At 44.8% G+C, this 16,678-nt stretch overlaps 8 protein-coding genes across 8 annotated transcripts; 3 read left to right on the plus strand and 5 right to left on the minus strand.

Moving 5' to 3' along the window:
• Positions 1–251: 251 nt before the first annotated feature.
• TM35_000361090 (multidrug resistance protein, MATE family) lies at positions 252–1,859 on the minus strand (the record flags this gene model as incomplete). Its single annotated transcript, XM_029029294.1, has 1 exon — positions 252–1,859. The coding sequence occupies one exon, from the start codon at positions 1,857–1,859 to the stop codon at positions 252–254; it is 1,608 nt and encodes a 535-aa protein (XP_028879315.1).
• A 1,476-nt stretch (positions 1,860–3,335) lies between these two features.
• TM35_000361100 (uncharacterized protein) lies at positions 3,336–4,385 on the minus strand (the record flags this gene model as incomplete). The annotated part of the gene is made up of 1 exon (XM_029029295.1): positions 3,336–4,385. The coding sequence occupies one exon, from the start codon at positions 4,383–4,385 to the stop codon at positions 3,336–3,338; it is 1,050 nt and encodes a 349-aa protein (XP_028879316.1).
• A 315-nt stretch (positions 4,386–4,700) lies between these two features.
• On the minus strand, positions 4,701–5,147 carry TM35_000361110 (uncharacterized protein; the record flags this gene model as incomplete). Its single annotated transcript, XM_029029296.1, has 1 exon — positions 4,701–5,147. The coding sequence occupies one exon, from the start codon at positions 5,145–5,147 to the stop codon at positions 4,701–4,703; it is 447 nt and encodes a 148-aa protein (XP_028879317.1).
• Positions 5,148–5,341: 194 nt separating this feature from the next.
• Positions 5,342–5,662, minus strand: TM35_000361120 (uncharacterized protein; the record flags this gene model as incomplete). Its single annotated transcript, XM_029029297.1, has 1 exon — positions 5,342–5,662. The coding sequence occupies one exon, from the start codon at positions 5,660–5,662 to the stop codon at positions 5,342–5,344; it is 321 nt and encodes a 106-aa protein (XP_028879318.1).
• Positions 5,663–6,980: 1,318 nt separating this feature from the next.
• TM35_000361130 (uncharacterized protein) lies at positions 6,981–7,382 on the minus strand (the record flags this gene model as incomplete). Its single annotated transcript, XM_029029298.1, has 1 exon — positions 6,981–7,382. One exon carries the CDS (start codon positions 7,380–7,382, stop codon positions 6,981–6,983), a length of 402 nt encoding a protein of 133 aa, XP_028879319.1.
• A 3,239-nt stretch (positions 7,383–10,621) lies between these two features.
• On the plus strand, positions 10,622–10,942 carry TM35_000361140 (uncharacterized protein; the record flags this gene model as incomplete). Its single annotated transcript, XM_029029299.1, has 1 exon — positions 10,622–10,942. One exon carries the CDS (start codon positions 10,622–10,624, stop codon positions 10,940–10,942), a length of 321 nt encoding a protein of 106 aa, XP_028879320.1.
• Positions 10,943–11,798: 856 nt separating this feature from the next.
• TM35_000361150 (uncharacterized protein) lies at positions 11,799–12,359 on the plus strand (the record flags this gene model as incomplete). Its single annotated transcript, XM_029029300.1, has 1 exon — positions 11,799–12,359. The coding sequence occupies one exon, from the start codon at positions 11,799–11,801 to the stop codon at positions 12,357–12,359; it is 561 nt and encodes a 186-aa protein (XP_028879321.1).
• A 2,856-nt stretch (positions 12,360–15,215) lies between these two features.
• On the plus strand, positions 15,216–16,358 carry TM35_000361160 (putative glutamine synthetase; the record flags this gene model as incomplete). Its single annotated transcript, XM_029029301.1, has 1 exon — positions 15,216–16,358. The coding sequence occupies one exon, from the start codon at positions 15,216–15,218 to the stop codon at positions 16,356–16,358; it is 1,143 nt and encodes a 380-aa protein (XP_028879322.1).
• Between the last annotated feature and the right edge of the window lie 320 nt (positions 16,359–16,678).

A 16,678-nucleotide genomic window follows, 5' to 3' on the forward strand; every position in this document is an offset into this window, starting at 1 on the left:
AAATACTTACACATACATTAGTTATGCATTTTTTTCTTACCATATTTACAATTCCGATGTCTAACATCGTTTTTTTTTCATTCATTATTTTTTTTCTTATGCATCAAATTTATTTATTACACCCTTTATATTTGTTCTTACAGACGTTTAACTTTATATTTTGACTGGGTGTATGAGAAAATATCCGAAGAAAAAAATTTTCATTTTCCTATTAATTATTTGAATATTAGGGATATGCTGCTTGAATTGGATTAGCGATTTTCAAAATTCATTTCGTCATCTTCATAATCACTCACTTGGAGGTTTGAGGTGCAAGAACTTGCTTCCCTTGCCAACTCTTCCCAATCCAATTTGCATACATACCAAATCATTGTGGGCGATTCCAACATGAGACCAATTGTCAGACCCCCAACAATTCCAGTGAGGCCGCAGCCAAACAAATATGCGAGTGCAAGTTCCAAAGGTAATCCAATGACCCACAAACAAGTAATTAAAATTTGTGCACCCTTTTTGTTCTGTCCCATGCCGCTGAAGACACCTTGAAAAACGTATTGAGCACTGTCAGCAATACACATAAAAGGAACCAACCAACGAATTGTACGGGCCGTTACCAGTGAATCTCCTTCCACTCCAAACAATCCAAGAATATTATCAAATAAAACAAATACAATGATTCCATTCAAAGAAGCCATGAGGACAGCAAGGGAAACAGCAACGACAACATATCTTCGTGCACATTGTGGAAGATTTGCACCAAGACTTGAGCCAACTTTAGCACATGCCGCTGTGCTCAAACCCCCAGCAATTGAAACAAACATCAAAAGTGTATTAAGAATAGCAGAAAATGCTGCACCCTCATAAGTACCCAATGCAGCTGATAATAATACCGCAACGTCAAATGATGATGCCTCTGCAGCAACAAAGAGAGAACTGGGAAGTGCCAATTGAAGATATTCCTTAAGTCCATCCCAATCTAATGCTTCCTTTAGACGAAGTGTTCCCAATGTTTTGCGAGTGGATTTAACAAAAAATGTCAAAGATACGATCACCAGTAGTTGTATCCAAGCGGTTATAGCCATTCCAAGCATAGCGCCGTGAACACCTTCTTTTATAAGAACATATTGACACACAGGGGTTACAGCAATACCCACACCAAGAGCAATCATTGGTAACTGTGGTTTGAGCTGATTCAGACAAAATTTCGAGAACGCCGTAAACATTACCAAGGGAATAATAAATAAAATCGCAGATTTCATAAAGTCACACGCAATCATCGCAATTTTTTCACCATAAATTTTTGGAAGGAATTCCTGAATTATACATAGAATCATGTTAACAGGTAACAAAAATGCGATACTAACAAGTACTCCTCGTTGAAGTATAACCCCTTGTTCATCACTTTCTGCATCTCTACCATAAGCCTGTGAACAAAATGCGTCCATAGCAAAAGTCAGTCCACAAAGCGGGTATTGTGCAACGATTGAAATAATAAAGTATCCCACAGAAGCACCGGTAAGCGCTTCATCTCCGATCATAGATCCTATCAAGGCCAAGGGTATAACGGCCAAACCAAAAGTTAGGGCCATGCTCAACACAGATGGCAAAGCCAATGGAACTAAAGTAAAGGCGATTTGCGCCCAACTCATATTATCTTTATCCACTTTAACATCACCAAGATATATAACTGTATCATTTGATTTATTTTCTCCATTTGGTGGTACCAACTCAAGAGTTGTTTTTTTATTGAGACTTCTTGAGTTCTGGCAAATAGGTTCCACATTATTTTCTGGAGAAACAGTCGCAACAGTATCAGATTTATTAGTGGTTAACTCCACGGTTTTTAAGCCGTTTTCACCCATGTTTCCATCACAGTAAAACTTTCACGCAAAACCTTGGCTTTTAAGAGGAATAAAATAAAAAAAAAAAGAAAAAAAAAACCACATCAATGGGAAGCAAAAAAAAAAAAAAAAAAAAAAAACAGACGACAGCATCAGTATTAGGTAGCAGAAAAAAAAATGCAACAAAAAAAAAGACGTTAAAAGAACATGCAGTATTAAATGAATCTTAAATGAAAAGCAGAGGGCTTTCCTTCCCTAATAAAGAAACCATAGCTAAAATGCAACTTCTTAGAACCAGCGTAATATAAATTAAGCAAAAATAATAATAATAATAATAATAATAATAATAATAATAATAATAATAATAATAATAATAATAATAAAATGGGATATCACTAGCAAATAATAGAAAAAAGAAAAACAAAAACACTAAAATCAAAAACAAAAGAAAATCTAATCTAATCGTGACATCCCGTTTTATCTTCTCTTTTTTTTTCCGCTTTCTTTCTCTTAAATATTCCTACCCAAATCTTAAGAAATTTCTCATTAAAAATACATTGCTCGTAAATAACGAGTGCGGGAGTCCGAGAACAAATTCCACTCCAAAAACCTCATACTTAACACTGCATTTATGCTCAAGATGCCATATTATTTTTTTTTTGTAAATGGGTTGGCAAATGCGTCCAGTATACATTCTCTTTGGAATACTGTTATTCATGTAGTTTTTTTTTTTCGATATAACTTACTAGATTTCAGGGTAAAGGGCCACAAAGCTGTACATCCCTTGCTTTACAGAGGAAAAAAACAAAGTTTTGATCTTGATCAAGCACGCACAAACGTTCTTGTAATTAATAAAAAAACAAACATTATGGGAATCTAAACCACATCCACACCCAAAACCGCAATTTACAGATACACAGTTCCCACATTCACTCTATTATAACCCTTCTTCATAAAGTATTAAAAAAAAAAAAAAAAAAAAAAACGCGAAAGCTCTACCGAGTTCCACAAAAAAAATATTTTCTCTGACAAGAGAACACAAACGAAGAGAAACCTATATTTAGAATGACGATAATAAGGAGGGAAATTTCTCACATGAGTACAAATGAATAAAAAGGTCACATCGTACAAGAACTGACCTCGCACACCCTGGGCAAATTAAAAGGAAAATCGTAGCTTAATTTGAATGAACCAATTAATTAAAATAGGACCCAACAAAAACAGCAAGAAAAAAAAAAAAACACTGAATATCCCGCACCTTCCTTTCACCTTGCAGGTAAAAGAGAAAAAAGTATAAATACATTTATTGTGGTTTTCAGATTTACCATCCCTCTCAATTTCATTAAAATTCACCACTTTAGGAATCCAAGTTGACTGCCCACCACTAGAAAGGTTTGGTTCCTAACAAAAAGGAGGGCACTGCAACCACATTTAATGCGCACCTCCTCCCCTCCCTATCAAATGTGGGAAAAAGGGAGCATGGCCCGCGCGAACTATCTAAACCAGAAATTGAGAGAAACACCACGGCAAAAAATATAGGGAAAATAATATTTTGTGACCCAACATAAAACCAGCAAATGGAGCACTTCCCTTTCGAAATATCCACCCGGTAAAAAATAAAAAAAAAGAACACGGACCGCGGATCGATGTCATGCCACCGAAAAAAAAAGGAAGAGCAACCCGACCCGCCCACCGCAACGCACGACCAGACCAGGCAACGAACAGAAAAACGAAGGAACGAGAGCGTCTCCGGAACCACCCCCGCATCCCCGGTTTTTTTTTTTCTTCCTCAGCCGCCCGACCGTCGGCCAGGGCGACGCGCCGCCCGCTTTCCTGATGGCGCGGACGGTCCTGCACGGAAAATTTTGGGAGCACCCCGCCGGGTTTCCCCCCGCCACAGAACCCCGGGCCCCCAGCCCCGGGGGAGCGAGAACCTTCGTTGCACCGCCGGCGCCGCCAGCCAAGACCACGATTGCATGACAGGAGCCTCCGGGGCGGGGGCATTCGATGGCGCGGGCGGCTCGGTAAAGGCGCCAAACGGTTGGGGAGGCCGCTTGTTGTTACCAAGGGCCGCGTTTCAAGAGCATATCCATGATGAAACTGCTGCTGGTCATGCGTTTCTCGGGGGTTTAAGGGGTAATTGGCGGTGGCGCTGCGGTTTGTGGGCTGGAATAGTTGGAGGAGAGTTTTGATGGAAGGATGGTTCCGCTCCGAGCCACGGGCGAAACATGATCTTTCAAAGGCGGGCGTTGGCTGAGGTGCCGCTCGGCCATTATCGCGAAACAGGTTTCCACTCACAGCAACAAAAAGTAGAAACAAGAAAACCCCAGACTTTCCAATTGCAAGCTGGAGGAAGTTCTTGTTTATCCTTCCCAACTGGGGTTGTTCCGGAAGAAAAAAGCTGTGTGAACGGAGGCGTCGTGCCGAAGAAAAATGGGAAGCTGAGACTATGCTGATGGGGTGGTGGAATTTCGGAAATCCAACATTAGCACAACCGTTTAGATCCCCAACTAACCTTACCTGGCCGTACTTTCCATTAAAAACCATGCAACCTGAAGGGGAGAATGGCAACAAGGATGGTTTTGGCGGAAAGCTGCCCCAAAGAGAACGGACGCAAGCCCCTTTCCAGCAATGGGGGCATTTTGTTTAAACCCCATTTTCGCGCCTGCAAGGCAACAAAAACGACAACTAAATGTTGCGTTGGGCCGTTGCGCTTTCTTCTGTCCGGGGCTTGGGGTTCCAGAACGGTGGCGCCGTTCGGGGGCCTGCGGTAGGGCGTTCCATTCTGGCGCCGCGCGCGGTGCGTTTCGAGGCAAGTTTATATAGTTTCACTAGGCATTGCTAGTCTTTCGGCGCCAAATTTTATGGGAGTGCGTGAAAAGAATAATCATCCGGATATGGCCTATGACAGTTCAGGCTTTTGAGGGGTTGTGTGGTCTTCTTCTTTCCTTCGGTTTTGTTGTGATATAAAAGAGCCTCTGGCTGAACGATTGGAAAGGATTTAAGTTTGGTGTTTTCTCTCCGCCACACCCACCCCCTAGGCACTCCACTGGGTGGTGGTTCTGGGGAGGAAGGGGCTTTAGAATATCCCACTTCGTAATTCCTCTCGGGCGATTCTTCCGGTAGAATGGGAAATTTGATATTCAACGCCTTGCCTTTCCGTTTCCTGTCATGGAACGCTCTTGTTGGGATTAATAGGAACTTTATGGAATATGTGTTTGTTCGTTTCTGTTTATGCGTTTGCTTGGTTTTGACAAAAGGAGGAAGCAAATTCATGTCAGATATTGGGGGGCAGCGGGGTTGCATCATTGGCAGGGTGGGGCGGGGGAAAGCAAACGGCTGCCCGCGACAAACCTCATGACAAACTTGATGCCAGCCAACATTCGTCCAAACCTGGCGGATGTTCCTTCTGCTCCCACGTTGTTCTCCTTAAACATGACCAGGTCCTTTTAGTTTGCACTCTGTTTTGATTCGAGCAGGTCCAGAAGGTAGTGAAAAAATTATCATTTATGGTACATCATTTTCGCGCCTTTTTTCCCTCCCAATACAAAAACACCTGTTATCCCCATTCGCGCGGTCCGCTGGCAGCGGTGTATTTGGCATACCTTTGGGTTGCAGTAAAACGAGCGAATAGCAGGGGTTCGTTGTGGCCATTTCCCTGGCAAGACTTCTTTGCAGCGAATCCTCATATTAAATGTTCTTTTCTTCCCCCGTTTGCGGAGAACATTCACCATTTCGGCGGGTGACGATTCGTAGAGAATAGGGTAAATATTGTAAAAATGAGTTTCACTACTTTCTTGGCGACGCGCCATGGTTTTCTGCATTTTACTTCTGGGAATCAATTTTTTCTTATTGCTTCTCTGCTGGGGGTGTTTTGTTTGCGTGTTGGTTGGGGTGGTGTTGATGGTTCTCTTGGGCGGTCAGAAGTTCAAGGGTATCGCGTTGCAGTGCACAATGTGCCGTTTTCCATTGACAACGCTACACCTGGCTGAATTTCTTCAGCTCCTCTCCCAAGGTATGGTGCGATAGTTTTATACCGCCATAAGAAGTTCTGACATAGATTTCCAGTTTTGCTAATGGAATGCAGTATGATGCGCCAAACTTTCCTTAGCAAGAGCTCTTTTGAAGCACCAGGTTTTCCTAGGGAAGAACGCGTGCAGAAGGGGGCGCGTCAGAGTTTTGAAAATCTTGCAAAGCGCTTTTTTGGGTTTGGCGAGTGAAACCAATGCATGCCAAAAATCCGTTGGTAGTTACACCAATGGCGCGAGCCATCAATAGCAATACAATATATATGTATATAAATCTTTTTTTATTTTTCATTGTATTTTATTACCGTTGGGCATGGGGAGTACGCATTGGCAATGGGATTAAAATGGATCTCGTAGGTAGCAGAGCTTGGATTTTTTTCGCTTCTCTGAGTTGTCTCAGCGGCTAACCCAATTTCCACCACTGGAGGGCATAGTTGTTACTATATCTAGGGTCCCTACCTCTCCTTTTTTAGCAGCATTCCCACTAAGGTGAAATATATCAAAGAAACTGCTGCTGATGGGCACACTGACAAACGCGCCCCAGGATCTTCTTGGATAAAGTTTTGTCCCAGCACGACTCTGCTGGCCCCGGTGCTGCTTGACATTTGTAGCTTATGAACCCGTAAACTCTATAGAAAGAGTTTGCTATCCCATGGCTTCCCCCGAAAAGATTACGAGGTAATTGACCTTGGCTCCGCCTTTCGATGGCCAAACGCCACCAAGAAAACAGCATTCCCAAGATCGCATGTATTAAAAAGAAAAATAAAAAGAATTTGGTTTTTTAGTGGGCCGCCCCCTGCAAAAATTCAGTGAGTTCTTTTAGGAGACCACCTCCTTCATAAATTTAGTGAGTGCTTTTACTTTCCTTGAATAAATTCATGTACTTAACCTTGATACCGTGATAAGGTAGCACATCCTTACCAAGGTTTCCCCCTGGTAACGTGGGAAATTTTTTACCGTACGCTGAAGTGGCGGCGTTGATTATATGCACGCTACTGTTGGAATATTTCCAGACCCCTTTAACCAAATTTGCACTTTCACCACATCACCCATCGCAACTCTAAAAGCATGGCCCCTTCGACACGCCAGCGCCTTCGGCGGAGGCAACTATTATCTATGTGGCTCTGTGCTTCCAGATTTCCCCACCCCACCCACAACTTAGAAACCCAAGGTGGCTCTGGAGATCTGCTGCTTTGACCTCGCCGGGTGGGGAAATGGAAATGATTGGCCAAACATTTAGGGGAACATGCGCGTGTGCCCCTTCGGGCTTTCGGCGAATCAAATAGGGACACATAGTGTTGAAAAGCGGTCGGTGCTGCTTTTGGTTTATCTTTCCTTCGATAAAAAGGTTTCCAAAGATGACGTGAAAGCAAAAGGCTTCGGCGTCACCTCTTTTTAGGAAGATGATGCTTGCAAGAAAGGATGGGCCATTAAGCAGGCAGCGGTGTGTTTCCCCTGAAGACCATTTGTAGAAGAAAAAATGCTTCCCTGGATCCGAAACGAAAGTAGAAGGCATTGTTGCCTTCCAAGAGGTGGTAAGAGCAGCATGATCCGAAACCCTTGACAGTGACGCGCCTTAGTTTTCGAAGATAGAGCGCGTCTTTCCGCCAACGTTTACCTTTGTCAACTCTTCTTTTGACCCACCAGCTCCCACACTTCTTCACGCAATTTAAAGCGAGGCACGTTGCGCCAAGGATCGGGTTCTCTATGGGCAGAGTGGAACTTGAAGGCCGCAACCCCTATTGCGGGGGCACATGTTTTCGCAAGAGAAAGAGTTTGCGCATCAGCAGAGTTATGGCGAAACGGGTCCGCGTGCACTTCTCTAATGTCTGCCGCCTGTCAAATAGCGCGGAAAAGAAACGCAGTTGAATTGAGAATTGCCACGCTGCAAGGAATGGTTTTTGTAAGCTATTTGGTGCTTCAAACGCTCCGGCATCCTCCGGAAAGAAGACTGCAGAGCAGCATTCGCTTTTTCAACTGTCCCAACGGAAATGTTAGCTTTAACGGTTGCTTTAGTTTATAAAATGCCGGGCGGCGTTCAGTTAGTTCCTATCAAAAATTCAACTCGCTCACATTGAAATGGGCGTATTGATAATCATTTCTTTATTTTTTTGCGCATGTGTTAAGCAACAATGCTTTGTTTAATTGTTGCTGGTTGCTTATTTGGTGGGCCGGCCTGGGGCGGGAACGCCTTGCCATCGGCACCCACTCGGGCGAAGCGAGAGGCAATGGGAAAATCGAAGGAACAGGGCCCCAACTCAACCCTTACAACTGCCTGCGCTTCATTGAATCATTTTACGCACTGTTAGACGCTGGATTTATCAGTTGGCACTCCCTAATGCCTTCGCTGGGTTTTTCCTTGTGGTCGGCGGGGCTCGGGCCCTTCGCCGAAGACCCTAGGGGAGCCAGGCCGAACAAAACGAGACGCGTTACCGCACCACCGCCGGGAGCAGCAGAAAGTCGATTGGGCATCCTCGTTGGCGTTACCCCTGCGGCATTTTAACGCCGAATAAGTGACGTTATAGGGGTATAAAAAGATTCTCTTATTCTAGCCACCTTTTATGGTCATCCTTTTTGTGGCATACGGAGTCCGCGCGCCCAAAGCCTCCGAAGGAGACCCCATGCAGAGGGGGAAATGTAAGAGAAGAGGGACGCCCGAATTTCTGAAGTCGTGTCTTTCTTTAGCAATTTTGATGAACAGTGGCGACCTGTTCCCTTTCTTGGCAGTTTGCCGTGCTGGAAGAACTGTGTTGGTCCGCCTTCCCCGGCCCATTCGGTCTGCGCGGGCTTTGTCCGTGAGGCGTTCCGCTGGCATTTTTTATTTGCGCCTTCAAATGGCTTATTGAACTATAATTTTTGGATTTTTATGCCCATTTTTTGGCAGGTGGGTGCGGGGCGGGTTGCCTTCTAAGGAACGCCGTGTATTGGGACAAACGGCAACCTTGATGAACATCAAGCCTCAAAGGAGACCCTTTCGTTTGCTCCCGAACTCGGAATCTTGAATCAGTGCTGGGATCATTTTGCTGCACGAGTCAAAGGGATCTTTTTGGCCTAACGATGTTATGCCTGCATTGCCCCGTGCAACTCTTCAGTTTGGCGTCTTTAAGTGGGGGTGGGGGTTCATCTGCCCCAGAGTTTTGGCTGACCCCTCTGGCCAAACGAACGTCGATGAAAGCGATGTGGGAACACCTCAGCAAATAACGGTAAATCTGTTTATGCGGCTCTTCCTGGCAAAATTGAAAGTCTAAGTCTTTGGCAAAAGGCGTCCGTACTGTGCCAGGAACAATCTTTGGGTAAGCAAAGAAGGTGCCTTCAGTTCGCTCTTAACTAAAAAAAGAAAAACAAAAACGGTTGGATTCGCATCATGAAATCAATTCCTAGTAGTCTACCTTTTGGCTTGGGCCCGTCCTGCTAAATTAAACTAAAATTCGTGCAAAAAATAAAAAGAAAAAGTGTGATTAGCTGAGTCGACTCGATTTCTGGCAGTTTGGCGAAGGGGAAACCTCCGGCTATTGAACAACGTGTGCCGTTAGATATTACGATGGTGGCTTTTTGCCTCAGCAGGATTTAGTATATTCTGATTCTGCATAACGCTTCCGATGAAGCGTGTCGTTGTTTTTGAGTAAAATAACGTAGCCCCACACACTTTGCTTTTGTATTGCTAAAAGATGCCGCCACTGGCGCCATGGCGAAGGAACGAGTGGCAAAAAAAAAAAAAAAAACATCCATACGGTAGGATTCTTCTGTCTGTTGTCAAAAAAATTTTTTTCATCCACTGGGCAAAGAATGCGGTTTATCAATGAGGGGCTCGTTCCCTGTACTTCTGTAGTTTTTTTTCGCTGCTCTAGCAAACAAAAAAAAAAAAAAAAAAAAAAAAAAACGGTTTGCTTGGGTGGGGCTCCTTTTCGCTGCTTGCTTGGAAGGAGGTGGTTGCGTCGCCGCTTTTTCTTTCGCGCGGGGCGGGGGGCCACCGGCCAGCGAAGGGCGGAGCCACAGGCCGCAGAAGGCAGGAATGGCGAAAGAAACGGCGGGAGGGGCGAGGAAAAGCCGAACGATTCATCGGCGCGCGCGCGGTTTGCGTTATTGCTCTTGTTAGCGCGGCGCGTTGGGCAGAATGCGGGGGAAAAACATGGAAATTTGATCCCCGATGGGCGGTCCCCTCGCGGGCTCCTTTGGGCGTTGCGCCTAGGCGTGCGTGGGGGTTGCGTGTTGGTCTTTTTTTTTTTTTTTGCGCCCGTTAAAACCTTTCCCTTTTGTGATCTTCGCCGCCTCGTCCTTCTGCTGCGGCCGCCCCCCGCTTTGGTTGGCAAACGGCCTTCTAGAGCGCCCGAATTTGGGGCCATTGTTTTCCATCAGGGTTGGGGTTCGTGACGCTCGGGCTCGCGCGTTCGCGTTTTCTTGTTTTTGCGTTTTTGTTTTGCTATCCCTACAATTTTTCGCCGCTTTCTGCCTTCCTGGGCCGGGTTGGGGGAATGGTGTCGCCCCAGCGCCCCCACCCACACCCACACACAGAGGAAGACAGGGGCGGCGCGCAGGCCCAAGAAAAGGTTTCAGAAAGCGCGCGGGGTCCTTTTTAAATATGGGAAACTCGTTTTTGCACCTTTTTCTTCCCCGGGCGCCGCGGTATCGGCGGGCCCCGTTTGAAGTATGAAAACTATTATTTTTTTTTTCTTGTTGGCTTGCGAAAAGGGTGGTCGAGTCTTACTGTCTTTTTGGTTAACAAATTTTGTATTGGGGGTTTTAACACTTAGGAAAATGAGTTTCTTTTCAATTTTGCAGTCTGTCATTCGTAAGGTTCTGAAAAAATCAACTGTACAAGCAAGGAAAGTGTCAAGTACGAACCACCTGCCTTACTTAACGGCACAGCGGCAGACCAGCACGCAGGCGTTCGCAGACCCTGTGCGCCATAATGGCCCTACGGCTTTTGTATTTGAATTTCGTCTAGAGGAAACTCTTCGTTCAAGTTATCAAATGGATGATTTCTTCAGATTCGAAAACGACATACTTATGGTAAAAATGGAGCCAAGTACATCCATGAATTGCGAGGCTTTGCAAACCACCTCAAGATGCTTTTAAGGAAGAACTCGCGCGCTTCAGTTTCGAATGGGTGGCATTGGAAAAAAAGAATCACCATTATACCACCAATATAAATGTCCACAAGCGCAATAGGAAGAGAAAAACTTTAAAGCACAGCCAAACGCAAACGTGCAGGTCCAGGAAATGCAAAGACAAATGCCACAGATTCACCAGGAAACCACCGAGGAAAAACATAAATAGGAAAAAAGCAAGCGCGACACGGGAGAAGCATTACAACAACACTCTTAAAAAGTGAATTGGGCGGAGGAATTATTACAACAAAAAAGGCAGGAGCGTCCCAATACAGCTAGAGCAGAAGACAAATGTCGGAATAACTATAACAGACACAACAAAAAGAATCCATACTTTTGAAGGAATGATAGGTAATTTGATGAAGACATCACCAAGCCAATTGCTGAGCGACCGCATACCGGGAAAAGTTTTTCCTATGCCAGCAAATCCTGGACCAGCTTATAACGACTCATGGAATAATTTTCTGCAATGGAGACACATTATTTGCAATAAAGGGATGGCAGCACAACAGGATCAAATGGGATGATACCTTTACAAGTAGATACGGATAATACGAACAGTTAAGGATTTCTCCGGAGTGAAGATGCAGGGCATTCGGGAGGCTATCATTAAGCCTCAAAAAACAGGATGATTCTTTCATACATACCGCCGTGAAGTGGCAGAAGAAACATTCAACACCACCACCACGACGCAGCAAGGTACGCTGTTTCAGTTGTGGTCGTATTGGGCATTATAACTCTACGTGCCGCGCTGGGTTAGAGAAAGAACCTTACAAACCAAAAAGAAACGAAATTCGACCCACAGTGGCTAACACAGCTGAGGAATGCGCGGATCCCTTAAAACCTCAACGGGCCACGGTATGATATTTGGGCCATTGGATCACAACACTCAACAAACCAGCCCGCCTTACATCATTGATGTGGGATATTTGGAAAAACGGACCTTACCAGAATCTGTAAAACAAGATTCTTGCGCCACTTTTAAAGGTCATAGTATACTACAGAAATCGAATCGAACTCCAGTGGCAACGAAAGAAGAAGAACTATTACCGTTGCAACAAATAGATGTAGGAATGCTGTCCACCAAATGGATTAGAAAACGCCTGAATAATAGTGCCAGGAGGCGTTGGGACGAGGTGTGGAATATTATGCAAACATACGGAACACATTTAATGCACCGAAAAACCAATCTACGAATTAACAACGCCAAGGCGCAGCGGATGAAGGAATCAGAAATTATTTGTACAGCTTCATCGCACCCAAGCGCAGGGCGGGTAGTACCGTTTACGGTGGAGGAGGAAAAACTGCCAGGGAAGAGAAGATTGTTTATTGCGTGGCTAAAGAAAAGAAGGCCCAGAATGATTATGAGGCTGATGTTCCTTTAGGAAACATTTCCCGGTATGTGCACTTCGTTTACGACGAAACCGCAACGTTATTTGATTTAAAGGCATCGTTTTTCCAGGCGACTCTACCAGTTAACATGCGCGCAAGTTTCCTTTGCCGCACAGAATCCGGAGAACTTTGTCGAGTTGAGCCGCCTTCCCTAGAGTTATAAATGTAGCCCAGAGATTTTAAATACCATTACGAGAGTTCTGGCTGGTGATCCTTTATTGGCATTGCCAAAGTATGCGGCACCCAAGGGATAAAAAATACAGGTTTGAATTGATAACATCAGAATAAGTAGTCCACACGAAAAGGTGGAGGCTTGGGGAGAGCAAATCATGCATAACATTGGAAAGCTGCGGGGCCACTATTGAGGAACAAGAGTTAAAAACAAAGGAATATGATTTCATCGGAGTATATTTCAATCACAAGGACAACACGGTTTCTTTAATCGGCAAAACAATAAAGAAGTTATAGCAGGCACCGCCATTAGAGATGACAGTCGAACAATTAGAGAGTACAGTTTCGCGGGCGATTTATGCAGGAGGGGTAAGGGGTGAATCCCTTTTCCCTTATTGTTTTTTCTTCAAAATGGTACGTTGACGTTTGTCACGTTTAAATCGAGGTTTAATACAGCCACAAGACAAGGCAAATTTATCGGCTAATGCTAAGGACATCGGGCAAAGTTGGCGCAACAGATTATTAATGAACGAACCGGTTCACCCACAGCGGCGGTTGCCAACCACCGCAACTTTGGTGACAGACGCCTCCATGTAAGGACGGGGGGCTTTACCATTCAAGGGTTCGGGAGAAGTTTTGAGTGCAGGCGGTGCGTGGGAGTGCCCACCTCAGATGATATCTTAAGCGGGGGTACTTGCCGTTCATCTGGTATCACGCGGGTTTAAAACGCATTTGGCGGATCCGTAGGGTATTAGCATGGGCGGTGAAACGGTTATGAATATTATGCAAAAAAGGAAATGCACATTCACAGGCGTTAGTGAAGGAAGCCAACGCCAAAGATGCAGAGTTTTGCGCTTGCACGTGCTGCGGGCTTCTCAGAGCCACGCCGCCCCGGGAGGCAATAACGCCGAAGGCGCGCCCAGATGGCGATCCCTCAAAAAAATCGGGGGCCACGGGGTGGGTGGGGGGCGGGTGGAACTAGCGATAGTAGTGGGGCGGGGGGTCGCATAAAAGGCCTCGTCTGCAACTCCATTTCGCCAGTTCCGCGCTTTGTTAGGGAACGGCCGTTGGGGGGAAAGAAAGGGCGCGTTTCTGTGTTTTTGTAACGTGGGTGGGGGTTTGGTGGGAAGCGGAAAAAATCGAGGCCACCCCCTTTCCATTTAGCCCTCCCAGGGAAAACGTGTGGTTTTGGCCCTTCTTTCCGCAAATGCGGTTCGAGCGCCGCGCTTTCTTTTTATTCGCCCGCCCCCCTTTTCCAAGCGTTTTTCCGGGCGACGGAAACGGAAAAAAAAAAGAACGGAAAAAGAGGCGGCCGCCGGGGGTCCCTGTAGGCCCGCCGCTGGCGGTACGTGGCGCGCCGGTCCATTTTGGGACGTCGGCGCGGAAGGGGGTCGGTTCCGCGTGCGGGTCCGCGGGTTCCATGCTCTCCCTGGGGCTGTCGCTTGCCTTCCCGCGCGCCGGCGCGCTTGGGCGGGGTTGCCGAAATAACCGAACAAAACGGAAAACAACTACAAAAAAAAAATATTTGGCGCCTGGCGCGCGGCCTCGTCCAGTTCCGTGGTGGCGGTGAGTAGGGTCGTTCGGTGGTGGAAAATCATCTGGGGGCTGCGGCGCGCGCGGGTTTAGGTCTTTTAACACCTTGTTTGGCATTTTGGCGCGTTTTCCCAAGAACATGTGGGACAGGATTTTTAAATTTCTTTCTTTTTAATTTCTTCTGTTCACTGGCGGCTCATTTTCCTCGTAATGGATCTGTGTTACGGTGTTCTTTTTTTTATTTTCATTTGTGGCTACTTCCTTTTGACTGGCATTGCTTATGTCTTTTCCTGGTTTTATCAGGATGTTCAATAGATTTCTTCGATCTTAGTACACGGTTTCATTATCCATTATTTTTCATATTATTTCCAAATCGCAAATAATCAGGTTTGTGATGCAGTACGTTTTTTTTTTCTTTTTATGCTGGTGGGGAATTTAAACAAACAGGTAAATTATGCGATGCCAGCAGAAATTACTTGGGAAATTTTAATAAATCAAAAAAAAATTATGGAATTTCCACGAGAACTTTTAAACTATACTAATATATCCGAATACATAAGGATTAAAAAAAAAAAAAAAAAAAAAAAACACTTCATACCGAAAAAATATAATATAAAAGAGTTTATAAAAATAAAATATCTCTATCTGTTTCGTTCACATAATGAAAAAAAAATTCGCAAAAAGCCACAAAGCCAGCTATTTTTCTCTATTTTCTAGGGTTTTGCCCTCCAAGAACAATCCTAGGATAAGGGACAGTTATACCATTTGCCACACGATATAGAAGACTCTTCTTTTTCTTGCTTTCTTTAGTGTTGGAAATATGTTTCTAGTGTCTTTCTCTTCGTGTCGTAGGACAAGGGTTTGTTGGTCTAATTTTGACCGGATTTTTCTTTCTTGGTGTTTTGGGGTGTGGTGAGAAAAATGTTTTTTTTTTTTTTTGTATTATTACATTTTGCTGCCCTGGTTTTTCTCGTATGTGTATTTTTCATATATCTAAACCTGAATGTGAAGGAAGGATGGGATATTTCTTTTTTCTTTTTTTTCCTTTGCTGTATTTATTGGCATTTAGGTCAAAGGACAAGGCAACTCGGAGGTTCGTATTCTAAATTTTTATATTCTAACAAGATTCCCAAGGCACACGCATAATGTCAGGATCAGTGGATAAGAAGACCGGCTGTAGGGTAACGTATATTTGGCTTTCTGGAAGGGATCCCCATCATGATATCCGAAGCAAAGACCGGACGATGTATTTAACAGATGAGGAACTGAAGAAACACCCCAAGGATCTTCTTGCTGAAGGGTTTTTTCCCTTGTGGAATTTTGATGGCTCGTCGACAAACCAAGCCCACGGCGCCGATACAGAAATCATTCTGAAGCCCGTTAATGCATACCATTGCTGTCTTCCGCGACCCACGACGACTGTGCCACGGATTCTTGTGCTGGCTGAGTGTCATCTCCCATCTGGAGAACCAACAAGAGATAACTCGCGTGCCATGGCTCGCCTTATATTTGAGCAGAAACCAAATGAACATCCTTGGTTTGGAATGGAGCAGGAATTTTTCTTAATGAAGGATGGGCGACCTTATGGATGGCCGGCGACTGGTTTTCCAGCCCCACAAGGTCCTTATTACTGTGCGACGGGGTTCCCGTTTGCTCCTGGGAGAAAATACATTGACTTGCACTATGAGATTTGTCTGCAGATGGGGCTCAATGTCTCTGGCACGAACGCCGAGGTTGCGCCTGGTCAGTGGGAGTTTCAGGTGGGTCCTTGTGAAGGTCTGGAGATGGGTGATCAGTTGACTGTGGCACGCTGGGTGTTGCTGAGGATTCTGGAGGACGAGGGATTGGACGTGGAGTACCGCGCAAAACCAATTCAAGGTGATTGGAACGGCAGTGGGCTTCATACCAATTTCTCTACACAGGCAACGCGCTCTGAGAACGGATTGGACGTTATTTACAATTATGTAGAGCGTTTGAAGCAAACGGTTCGGAAGGATATTATTTTTTACGGATCCGGAAACAATGAGCGTTTAACCGGAAAACACGAAACCTCAGTACCGAACGTGGTGACTGCCGGAGTTGGCACGAGGAATACGTCTATTCGCATTCCAAATTCTGTTGCAAATGATAGAAAGGGGTATATGGAAGATCGACGACCCGCTGGCGATGCTGATCCTTATCTCGTCTCATCAAGACTCTTTGCCTCCTGTCTTTCTCTTGACACTCCAGCCTTGGATCTGGTCTCACCACTCCACGAAAAAGATTGGATGAAATTTCCTGTGGTGTAGTCATGTGGAATAAACGAGACGAAAACAGTTTGTTGAGTGCCCGGAAAGGACGAGCCGTTTTACTAATATTATAATTATAGTGGTAGACATAATTACTTGTGATTCCACAAAAAAGAAAGACTTTCTTTATTTAGAGCTTATGTCTGTTGCTTCAATGATTTATTTTCCTTCTGCTCTTCATAAGTGTGATCTTCTTGGGGTAGGTATCTAAAGATACAAAGAACGAGAAAAATAAATGATGAGGTCTCGATTTGTTCCATTGAAAAAATTTGTTAGGAGAAATGATGATGTGTAAGAAATAGATAGTTTTTTTTTTTTTT

Source organism: Trypanosoma theileri, assembly GCF_002087225.1.
Source record: "Trypanosoma theileri isolate Edinburgh chromosome Unknown TM35_Tth_36_V1, whole genome shotgun sequence".
In the NCBI taxonomy this organism is placed as follows: domain Eukaryota; phylum Euglenozoa; class Kinetoplastea; order Trypanosomatida; family Trypanosomatidae; genus Trypanosoma; species Trypanosoma theileri.